Source organism: Hippoglossus stenolepis, chromosome 4, assembly GCF_022539355.2.
Source record: "Hippoglossus stenolepis isolate QCI-W04-F060 chromosome 4, HSTE1.2, whole genome shotgun sequence".
In the NCBI taxonomy this organism is placed as follows: domain Eukaryota; kingdom Metazoa; phylum Chordata; class Actinopteri; order Pleuronectiformes; family Pleuronectidae; genus Hippoglossus; species Hippoglossus stenolepis.
The window spans coordinates 7,826,375-7,839,019 of NC_061486.1; the positions used below are offsets into that span (position 1 = coordinate 7,826,375).

Sequence of the window (12,645 nt, forward strand, 5' to 3'; positions counted from 1 at the left end):
CCAGCTTATCCCTAATGTGGGAGGCATGTTTATTTATGTCCAGGGAGTCTTGATTCCCCTTGTCAGAAAGATGAGTCATTCATCCACATTGCGCATCTCTGCAGTATAGTTCATCTTTTGGCAGCCAGCTAGTTATGCAGTCTTGCAAACCAGCAAATGTGTTGACAAAAGTGTGACTTAAAGAAAACATTTTATACCCGTATTCAGGTTACTAATTTTGATTTGCGTTACTAGTTGAAAAGGTTTACTTTGCATTGCTGCAGCTCCTCATTTCAGCCTCTGTCTGAAACACTTGATTTTGGCTCCTGTCACTTTAAGGGCCCCCTATCCTTAAAGCCCACTCTGCTCTGATTGGCCAGCTGGCTCACTCTGTCGTGATTGGTCACCTGCTTCCAGCTTGTGTAGGAAAATGTCGGCCTCTGCTCTCGCTTCGTTAGGGGATGTTCCAGAATAGCTGGACTACCTGGAATACAGACAATCCTTATGTAGAGTAACATGAGCAGTTGTCACCCACAAGTCGGAAGAGTCTGTCTCACACGTCATCCCCAATATGTCTCCCTCGCTTTGCGTCACCCATTCCAACAGCACATCCACGAAAGGCTGTCACTCTCTATGTTACATGTAGATGTTTGCATCCTATTGGTCAGTTAAGCCTAAAGAATGAATACCCAAATCACATTGTGTCCTTACGTCTTGCCACTGGTGTCATACGCCTGGAGTTGGAGTTGTTGCCTCTCTGTCTGGCACGTCTGAATTAGATATGAAAGTCCATGAGCGTAGACACTACAATGTACTGCTAGTTGGCTCTTTATCTATAACCTGACCTTGGGTGTTGTTTGGAGAGAGAAGGGAGCATGAGTCGAACGAGACAGGCTCTATTCTCATGATGGTGTATGTGTGAGAATTCCAGAAGTGGAGAGGGAATGAGTAACTAGTTAAATAGCTGCCGTGCGGAGCATATAATACAAAGCACTTCCAGTGTCATTAGAGTACCGCCACACTGAAAATTGACATTTTCTGAAAGCGATTGCTGGTCGTAACATCGTTGGGTAGAGACGACGACGCACATATTTCATGCAAAGCCTCGAGGGACAAGTTTCTCAGCGAGAATGAGCCCGTTTTGAAATTCACGGGGGGGCGAGAGGAGCTCAGGAGCTGAGTCGGAGTTGAGTGGCGTAAAGTGATGGGTGGAAACTGCTCAAAATCCCAAGAGGGACACGTCTCCACCAGCCCCAGTTAATAATTACATGCATAGTATGTAAAAAGCAAACAGACTCCCTGCAGTATGAATTCAGATGTATGTTTCAGTATGCATACTATCACTTGCCAGCAGGAACATTTAGTGGAACTGAATCGTGCCATTTGGGACAGTTTATTAAATATGTCCTATTTCCCATGATTTCTATGAGAGAAGGTGAAATATAGCAATTTTCTACCATATGCCTGCCTCTCGCGTTTCGTTCATGTGATGAATTGTCATTGCTCATGGCCACGTTAGGTCTCGACTGTGTGAGAGAGAAGATGCAGTGGAGCCAGGCTGTGGGAAAATGAAGCTTGAAGATTTGACCCCGGGGCCAGCGGAGGAACATGAGGTTCATTACAGCTACACGACCAGAGGAAGCTTCTTGAAGTCACTGTTCCAACTCATGGAAACACACTGAATGATAATACATTTCAACCCTGACACAGCCCAGTGGACTTGCACTTGAAAAATGTGTTAAAATAAAAAAAATATAGTAGTATTAATATTTTGACTTTATTAATAACCTCCGCTGCAGGATCATCTTGTCGGTTTCACCCCGACTGTTACAGCTTCTGTCTTCCTCTGTGATTTTTAAGAAATCGTACTCGGTCTGTTATTTGCAGTGGATTCAGGCCCCGGTACTTAAAAGTGACTGTTGTCAACAAATGGAAAGTGCTCTCCATCCTTTTTCATCCCTCCTCCTGTATCAGAAGGTCACGAAGGCACCGACAGGCTTCCTCGCTGAGACACTTGTGTGCTGTGACACTGCTCAAAGGAAAGTCCATTTGGGTCTTTTCTCCCGCTGTGTCTCTCAAAAGGCCAACTACCCCCTGGGTCATTCACGCTTTGCTTTTTACTCAATGTTTAGAGCTGAGAAGGCAAAAAGAAAGCAACACAAATGTACAGTTTTTATATTTGATGTGTCCTCTTCTGTCCTGTCAGTAAAAAGCTGATTTTCTGTGTTTTTATTTTTCCGACTCGTAGGTTCATCTCGAAAGCACAGCGCCCCTCACTGGTGTCTGCAGAATATCGCACAAGAATCCGTCGACAGCTCTGATGAGGAATTCTTTGATGCCAGAGGTTAGTATCACATTTGATTTCCCTTTTTATCCTGTTTTCACCCTTTTCAAACTTATTTGCACACATTTCGCCAGATATTCTGCTTTTATTTCTAAGTTTCTTGGACTAAATATCAGCACAGCTCAGCAGATGTTTCCAAATACAAGTTTCAGGTAGTGCCAGGATTGTGCAGAGTGTAAGTGGTCCGGCTGACTTGAATAAACACAACAGCAACCTCTCACTGGGACTTCTATTGAATATCGACGAGAATAACCAATAGAGAAAAACATGGAGAACTCTTGATGGACAAACTTAGACGTCCATGTCCTTATTAGAGAGGAGGTGAGGGGGAGCTGGATTCAGGGGCTGTAAACAAAATTCTCAGCATTTGGCAGAAATTTGGATTCAACACACAACCAGGAATAATCAATTTAATTTGTTTTTGTTTTATTTGAATAAAAAGACAGTCACGATGTGCACTGTTTAGGCAAATACAAATATAAATAGGAGCTGACATTTTTATTTCAAGTAATTGCTTTTTTAACTTTAATTGACCATCAAAGTAATTAACATGTTATTGTCAAATGACTAAAAGATTCATCAGCTTGTTTCAGCTTTTATAAAGTGAGAACCTTGTGAGGTTCTTAACATTTAAGGTTGTGTTTGGTGTAAAAACAAATATCTCATATATATCAATAACAGTATTGTCTGCCCAGCAACTGCTTATGTATTCACTCATCCACCAAATACTACAACAATGATGGATTTTGTCCACTTTTATCTTTTTAGAGGTTTTTATCTGAGACATCCTTGTTTGTAAATGTACATTAGTGTTGAAAATGTTGAAATAAGCCTTTTACAGTGTCTTTAAATCTCTGCAAAACTCAAAGATGTGCATTCTACAAAGAAAAGCAGCAAAAGAAGCTTAAACTGAGGAATATTTTTGCATTTTTACTTTGAATAAATTTAGTGGCAGTTTATTTTTCTGACAAATTCAACTGGATGTTTTGCTCCAGTAAAAGTGGAAGAACCTTGTTCCAAAAAACTGTTTAAAGTTCAGGTCATGTGAAACCTAAGGTTACGAGTTGTTCACTTCCTGTGGTGAGAAGTGACTGTGCTACTGTAGAACCGTAGAACGACCAATGAACAAATCACAAGACCCAGAGGAATTCTCTTCCAATTACACTGACAACGTTACTGTGTATCCTGGTGCAGGGTCGGTGTTGTATGATGTGCACATGTGTCCATGACTAAACTGTGAATCCTGAGTTCAGAGTCTGACCGGGACACTAATGGATTATGAATTAACTTTCATCCCCATCAAGTGTTTTAAACTGATCTCAGTGCACCGCTGAAGATTCTTGCAAATTCATCCCAGATGTCCGACTGACCTGAAATACACACACTTGAGAACATATTCGACTGTGAGCCTGTAGGCGAAGAGGAGTAATACTTATTCCACCAATTATTCACTCCAAGTGCACATCCCCCTAGAGACTGACTAAAGAGATACTAATCAGTTAGTATTATCATAATGTGTTTTTACATAAAGTCAGCCAATAGCCAGGGGTGTGTTGTCAGTTTCTGGTGTCCAACTTTTCTTCACATAATCAGGATGTCTCCTGCCATTATAAAACTAAGTGCACAACACCTGAACCAAAGGAACAAATAAAACTGCCTCTCTAAAGAGAAAGGATCCCATATTGGCACAAATATTCTGTCAGTTGTCTTATATTTAAGGAATGGAAGATTCGTCCATTACATATGATATTTTTACCAGCTTTACTACAGACTTACCAGAATGAACAGTCTTTCAGGGTTAATCAGCCTTACAATGTCCAGTTCAACCTTCAGGACTTCTCTGAATGCTGCCGTCACGTGTTCTGCTGCCACACAGGGAAATACATTCATGACCGGCGAAGAGAGCTCTTAACATCTTTTACCGCGGAAATGAAGCGGAGAGAAAATCTGTCAAACAGCCGAGAATTATCTGCCTGTCGCAGATGATGAGCTCAGAGAGACTGAAGTGTGAAGAATGTCGGAGCAGTCGATTATCTGAGAGGGACGGGAGTGAAAGAGGAATCGACTCGCGACAGTAACTCAGTCAGCTGACCGGCGTGCGCAGGGAGAGTGACCTATCGACTGACGCCCAGACATAACAGACAAAATTGGTGAGCGGCCAAACGCTGTTGGATTTTTTAGATGATGATGGGAGGGCGAGAAAATGACTCTTCTAATCCATTCAGTGTTAGCTTTGTTTTAACAGTGTCATCTCTCTACGGGGCGCAGTGTGATCACTCACAAAGCGGACGTGGTTTTCACTTCATCACTTAGCACATTTATTTCTCTTGTCTTCTTGCTGCTGTCTGAGTGTGCTGTCAACTTCCTGCGTCGAGTTTTCTATAGATATAAGACTGACGTTACTCTGACATGATGAGAGAAAGCATATTTTCATTCTGCACAATGGTCTCCAGCCTCCACAGCACGTAACACCCCCAACACGGGGGAAACCCTGCCTGCAATACAAATAGATGGTGAAGATGAGGCTCAGTGTGGAACAGAGCAGACGTCTGGAGAACGCTCTGCTCCATTTCCACTTTTGTCCTTGGATTAAATTACAGTGGTACAAAGTCACACGTTTTGTTTTTTTGGAAGTTTTCATGGATTTTTCGGTCACTCTCACTTTTCCTCAACTAATTTCTCCTTCTCTCCTCTTGCGCCCGATCCGTCATTTGCTTCGCTCTCTTAATTTCCCTTCCATGGCATATTCGGTTCTTTTCTCGAGAAGTCACATTCGCTGCACACGGAGTCAAGCAAACCAAGAACTATCGATCCTTATCACAGGTGTCATGGAGAAGAGCTGTGCCTGGCTGGAAATGCATTTTTATGAGACCAGAGTCAAGGCGCCTATCTGCTTGGAGAAATCACTGAGGCACCAGATAACATGTACATGTGTTGCATGTGAAGCGACCTTGTGCAGTGAAATATCGTCCCTGTGTGTGAAGAGGAGAGACCGAGATGTCCCTTATCGCTTTTCAGTAAATAGCACATTTAAATAGCCTGTTTAAAGGAACGACACAGGGAGAGACTCCTCAGCCGTGCAGAAAGCAAAGAAATGATATTGATGTTTGTTGATGTTATTGTTCGACAGGCAAACACAAAGATCCCAAAACCACCGTGTCTGAAACTCACAAATGAACACATTGTGTATAATTGAATAGATTAATTTAATCATTAAAAACGACATAGTTGCATTGTGGCAGGCGATCAACGGAGACATCAGGATGTGCCCAGTCATGTAATAATAACTCCCTAAAACCACAAACACAACACTTTGTGTTTTACACTTTGGGTTTGGTGTGACATGTTAATTAGTGAGTGCTAAAGGTGCTGCGAGGTGTGTTTTTAACCTTTGTGCAGAGCCAAGCTGTCGCTGTCTGCTCCTGTTTCCGGTCTTTCCTCTAAACCAGGGGAACAGGCTGCTGGCTGTAGCTTCATGTTCATTCATATTCATATTCAGCTTACTCTCCATTTAAAGTGTTGATCGTGAAAATGTATCTTCTGCTGATGTGGCTGTACTTTTAGTTACCGGTTGTAACAGCAAATGTGGTTGAGTACAATGGGTCGCAGAATTCTGGATGAAGAAAAGCTTGGAAAGGATTATTTTCCCATTATTCTGTGATTCGATTTCATGCTGCATAAGGCATGAGTGTGCCAACAGCAGGGCACGGTGCAGAGATGGTTATACCTCACTGAGAATCTGGAGTTGCAGCCTGTCGCCTGCAGCTCCTCATCTGACTGAGGTGGGAAACCTCTGGCCTCCAGGCTGTTTACGGCTGGGGAGACAATTTGATCTGCACTGACAGACGATTCATAAATACCAAAAAGTTCTTCTTACAGCATTTGTTTCTGAGATACAATAAAATAGCGTAATATAGTAGATGTGTATGTATTTAACAGACAGATATGACAGTGGCATCAAGACTATTTGGCTTCATTTGCCATGTTGATATATCCAGTTCATGGTTTAAGAAGCTTCTTAAAATGAAGCGACAGTAAAATGTGAAATACAACAAAGCAAATATATTTATATACAAAAAAACATAAATCCCAAAACAGGCAGATATTTTCGAAGGTTGTCTTTTCCTTGAGGTTGGTGCGTGACTTTGTTGTCTGAGCTCAGGGGGGGAAGTGGAGACGTGTCCTGCAGAAACAGAGCAAGTTATTCCGAACATAAACACATGCTCAGTGTGAAGGAAGCCTCCCTTAAAAGGGAAAACAGAGCAAGGTCATAAAAGGTTGTTAAAATATACGGCCCGCAGTCGTCGCTCGCTAACTGCACGACTCTCAGTCTTAGATGCATATAAGCCGTGTGTTCGTTTTCATTTGCACCAGGCTCACCGTATATGTTTTTTTGTATTATATTATCTTTAGCTAAATGTAATTTCAGCCGTTTATAGAAAAGCGGAAGGGAAACGGGGAGTGAAGAGTGATTTACGGGGAGTTTGTCATTTTATAAGCCTACAAGTCAAACCATAACAATAAGCTTGGGGCGGTTTTATTTATGTGGTTATGATGAATGCCTTCATTCACTCTGTGTAGCCCAGTGGACCCAGAAACCCATGAAAATGCATGAAGACTGTCAGGAATGTGCTCAGTTTTCTGCTAAAAAGACGTGTGTGTGTGTGTGTGTGTGTGTGTGTGTGTGTGTGTGTGTGTGTGTGTGTGTGTGTGTGTGTGTGTGTGTGTGTGTGTGTGTGTGTGTGTGTGTGTGTGTGTGTGTGTGTGTGTGTGTGTGTGTGTGTGTGTGTGTGTGTGTGTGAGTGTGACCATTATTTAAAAATGTCTTGCTCATATACACAGTTTCTGTATAGATTATTTTCTAAGTATGATAAATGTAATATCTTGTCAGGAGCCTCTTAAAAACAAGATGATGCACCTCTAGGGGCTCCGGCTGCTCACAGTTAATTCAGCATTTTAATCTGAATGTTTAGAAATGTCTGAATTCAGATGCTTTTGACGTCATTTTGTACGACAGGTCAGTGCACGTGTTCAGTGGCGGCGTGCAGCGGCTGCGTGTTGGTCAAAGACGATGTTGTTTAAGAACAATGCACGTCCACAAGAAGTGTCCACACCTGCAGGTCGCTCATGTTTGACATCTCCTGCAGCCGATCAGATCTCAAGTTAAACAATTAAACAATTTTCGAATTAGTTTCACTTTGTATCACAGAGTTTTCACTTTTCACTTTAAAACCGAGATAACGGCTTTGTTTTTAAAAGCTTCTATGTCATGTGACCCACTGACTCCAAACAAATGCTAAAATGTATTATTGTCCAAGATAAACAGGACAGTTTTTCTTATACTTATACATTAGCTTCATTGTTATTTAACCACTGACTCCAAACCAAGTTGGACTTGGCATGAAACCTATTGAAAATGCAGTTTCATCCATAAAGATTAACCTATAGGAAGCACTAAAATCTACCAGACAGAGCTGTTTCTTATTTATGTTCACAATCACACTTGTTATGAACCCTTCAAACTTCTAATCTTAGCAGAAGGCAGCAGGACAGTGGTTCTAATCTAAAGCACCAAGAAGTTATTTCATGGCCCCAGAGGTGTTGTGTCCTGACTGTCCATGTCCGTTACCTGCCTGCTCATCTGTTTCCCTTCCTGGAGAAACCCGGAGCAGAAATGACAGACGGGAAATTGGGTTCAGCGCAGGTCTGACGGAGCCTCGTTAGGGAAAATGCCAAGAGTCCGTGGGACAGAGACTTCAGTTCAGATCTTTCTGATTTCAGGCATCGATTTTTCATGGTTTGCATCTAAATACCAAATCCCATGGCTGTATCTAAGAATATGCAAATTTACCGAACTACTTTCGTCTGCTCAATCATAGTCAGCTACAAAGTGAAATCATTTGACATTTTTCTAAACTAGAGCTGATAAAATAACTGAATGTAGGCAACTGACGGTTTCCTTAAATTAATGCAATTTGAACCAGTGATTTAAATAAGAAACAGACATAAACTGTATCTTTATTATAATTTCTTTATTTAATATTTATTCTGATTGTGAGTTTCATCCTGTCTGTTGTAAAGCTGTTTGTTACTTGTATTGAAAAGTGCTTTACAAAGAAAGATACTATAGTTGTAGCTATTATTATTATTATTATTATTATTATTATTGTTACGTTCATGAGTGTGACTCTGATTGTAAAACATGGAAAGCAGATGTGTGTTGGTTCATACGAGAGCTGGTTCGTTTTCTGTCAGTCCGTGTTGTTGTGTGTCAGAGAGAGTTTGTGTGACATGGTGCGGAGGCTGCACAGCTGTTGCATGCTGGATGGTTTGGTGCTGTCTTCTCTCAGCAGCAGCTCTCAGCTCGTCCGCACAGCTGCCCCTAGCTGAGCCTCATGCACACACACACACACACACACACACACACACACACACACACACACACACACACACACACACACACACACACACACACACACACACACACACACACACACACACACACACACACACACACACAGGTCATCACATCGTCACTGTCCCCTCGAGCTGTGACGACGAAATGAAGTGTTCCACAGACTGCTGTCAGAGCTGAGAGTCTCAGGCCAACATGCAGATACGCAGAAAGATGGAAGTGAGGACCCGATCACCTCCACTGTCAAGTTTAAAATGCTCCTTTCACCAGTGGCAGGTAAAGCTCCGGTTTATCTGGGACACAGATCCAGAAACTGAAGGAACGGGGATAAGATGATATTTGAAGCTCGAGTTAAAAAGCAAAATCCAAAGCTCTTGTCGAACGTAAAATTAAATTTTTCCGTGTTTCAGCTTTGTGCTCACTGAAGAAGCTGGATGGAGAGTCTTAAGCTTTACTTTGACAAAGTCAACAGGGGACGAGCCTTTACTCACTGTGAAGAGTTTCGTGCATTTATTTTCTTTGATATTTTTAAAGCACAAAATAACCTTTTATCAAATATTCTGGGCAAACTGGAATATGTATTTTTTTTTGTAAAGAAAAAATAGCTCGGAGGGATTGAAGATATGAGATATTTCTTTAACAAGATCAAACACTTTGCTCAGGTTCAGGATAACGATTTTTCTAATTTGTAAGATGTTAAGATAATATTTTGATGTCTTCAGCTTTGTGTGTTTATATGTGAAGAGAGAAATGTAATGCTAATAACAGAATAAACTCTTGTGTTCAATTGTTTCTCTGAGTCAGTCAGGCTCCCTGAGCAAAAATCTTCAATGATGCATGATCTCATAAACTTATATCCTTTATTTAATGGATTTCTCAGTGTGTTTCAGGGCTTCAGCTCTTTCAGCAGCAGCAGCAGGGGTTCACGCAGGGTTTCTTTCTCTTCCTCTTTTCACACCCTCTGCAGCATCAGATGAATTCCACTGGATCTCCACTTGCCTGTCGTAATATAAATGAAAAATGATCTCTCTCGACCTCATAGCATACGGCTGTATCTCACACCACACACACACACACACACACTTTTTGTTTACCTCATAATGCAATAAAGCTACTCAAGTTGATCACATCTGAACATGCCTTGCGGCTGCTCGAGCGAATGTCAACACGATTGTCACTTTGTGTGTTCATCCTGATGTGTTAGTTGATGACATGAGTTTTAAATAATTGGGTTGAATTGACAGATTGAGCCTGAAAGGAAGAATGAGGTGTTTTGCTGCTGCCACAGTTTTAATAAATTGCCAGTGGAGGTCAACTGAGTTTGTAAACAAGTAGGAAATCTAGTTATAATAGGGCTGCCAGGAGGTTATGTTTTCACGCCGGTGCGCTTGACTGTTTTTTTGACATTTTCACCAATTTCCTAGGGAATAATAAATGGACCTTGATATAAAAAAAATAAAATAAAAGGGTAAAATGAATGTGCTTTCATATGTGAGACTATTTCTTGGCTGAGTGCAGTGACCTGGAGCTGGTTGCATGGCGATCTCATGGTGTCACCTGGAACCAGATGAAACTTTTTCCTGTGTTGATGCAGAGATAACCTAAACCTTTCCTCTACACATTGTAGGAACAAATAATAATCTCCTACCTTTTGCCATAAAGGCAAATATGCATTTTGCCAAAACTGTCTGTTTCTGCTACTGAAGGTGGAAGGAGTTTGTGTTTCCTGTTGTAAATATTCAACAAGTTCTCTCAAAAAGTTGTGGATGAACTGTTGTGTAAAACTTGGACAGAAGAATAGTTGAAGTAATTATAGATCCAGATGTGATAGATCTTTAGACAGGTGTTGTTTTTTAACCTGTAAAAAATGAGCTGCTTTCACATCCTGGTGGTAAAGTCCGACGTTCAGATCTCCTGACGTGAAACAGGAACAGTTTTACAGTATGTTACATTTTATAGGGAAAGAAAATAAACTATTTGGAAAGTTTTACATTTTTGTGTTTGGAGACGGCAAAGAAAAACCTCTTGCTAACAGTGGATTTTAATATATGATTGAAAAACCCAGGTGTTCATGTCAAACTAGTCCCTGCAGCAGGTGATTTCACTGATTCACTTCTTTCTCTTTTGTTAGAGGTGTGTTAGTTGATCAGTGAAATCAGCTGCCACAGTCTTTGAAATGAATGAAACTCCGGCTGCTCAACACCTGCTTCGTGTAATCTGCTGCACATCGACACAAACAGACACAGAATACATGGGAAGTTCATTAGATGGAGCATAAAAGACAAAATGAAACTTTAATCATCCTCCTTTGGGGAGTAACAGGAAAATATAGATGGAAATTTAGGATAAGATGAAAGTCTTACAAGTATCAAAAGATGTATAAAAATAGAGATGCACATTAACATTTTATTAAATCAGTACAAAGTAAACAGAATTACCCAAAAAGCTGTGGTTTATAGAAGCAAACAATACAAAAAGAACCGAATACAAAGTGTTACAGAATAACATCAGGTTTTCCCATATGATCAAGCTCAAGGACACAAATACAGAATAAAGGAAATTACATGTTGATGTGAATCACGTGAGTACAAATACTATAGTTCATACTAAGCCAACATATAAGAAGGTGAACGAACAGGAAAAATAGACAGAACAATTTAAACAATACGACATGAAGGCAAAAAACATCATTTAATTATATGGTTGTCAGATTTACATTTATTCACAACATTATTTAACATTTAAAACATACAAACTCCTGGCAACATGTATTTTAGTGTTTATTCAGAGTAGAATATGGTAAAATTCAAGAGGAAATGTCAGGGGAAGTTATAAGGATTCATCATCAGGGGACCATGAATATCCGTACGGATTTTCATGGCAAGTTTAATTAAGTTTCCATTTTTTTCCATTACGTGTCTTTCTTATGTCTGCCAACATATGTCTGCATGTAAGATTCACTCATGCTGGTTCAATGCAGTCCTTTGTCAGCAGCCTGCTTTCCTGACAGAATCCTCCTATTCAAGCCATTTACAGGATGATCCTCTAACTGATCTAATTTCTCACAGTGCACCCACGTAGAAGTTGAATTGGCTTAAAATAAAGCTTGGAGTAGTGATCTTGGCAATTTCGGCGCAGCAACTAATGCATGATGATGAGATGGAGGAACTGAGGAGTGCAAAAACAAATTGGAGTGGTGGGGGTCATCCGAGGCCGTTCCCTCATCGTTTGACAATCACGGCGTCTATTCCCCTCTCTTCCTCTCTGACACTTATTCACTGTGAGCTGACAGGTTGAAGGATGTTTCTAAATCTGCTCGCTCTCCCTCTGGGCTGTCCGCTGCGGGCGAATCTCACACCTCAATTTCTCTCTTTTCCTGTTGTCCAAATCAGATTGAGCTCATACTGTATATTCCGAAAGCAGGAGTTAAATCAGTATCTATCTTGATTGTTTGTGCATTTTGTTTGTTTGCGCTGCACCTTTATTCCTTTGGATCTCTCTTTTAGCGAAGGTAGTTTTTTTTTCCAGCTCCACCACATTGTGTTTTTCAGAGGAGCTTGTGTTTTGGCTGCGAGCGTCTCTGCACCCTGCTTTTTCAGGGTTTGCTGTGACGCCTGCTTTGCATTCTCGTCCTGTCCAGCCACAGGCTTGCTTACATCCTGCCGCGCTTTGTTCACATCCACCGTGCACCTCTCTGCGTGTCTCTCTCTCGCTCCTTTCCATTTCCCCCTTGCGCTCATCTGTGTTTGTTTGAATCCGTGAGAGTGCGTATCATGTCCCTGCATCATTACAGTCAGATTAGTGCCGGGGGACTGCAGGGAAGATGGGGCACCGAGGGAGGGAGGATGGAAAGTCATAGCAGATCGTTAAAGACGGACTGTGTCCAGTAGAGAGGTCTGCTGTGTGA

General features: G+C 41.2%; 1 protein-coding gene across 2 annotated transcripts in view; it reads left to right on the forward strand.

The window, feature by feature from the left end:
• Window positions 1–12,645, forward strand: part of pitpnm3 (PITPNM family member 3) — a 79,994-nt gene that overhangs the window by 14,314 nt on the left and 53,035 nt on the right. For both annotated transcript variants that reach the window (XM_035155510.2, XM_035155511.2), the window contains exon 2: window positions 2,228–2,323. In XM_035155510.2, coding sequence (XP_035011401.1) covers window positions 2,228–2,323 — 96 coding nt within the window. The remainder of the gene's footprint in view (window positions 1–2,227; window positions 2,324–12,645) is intronic.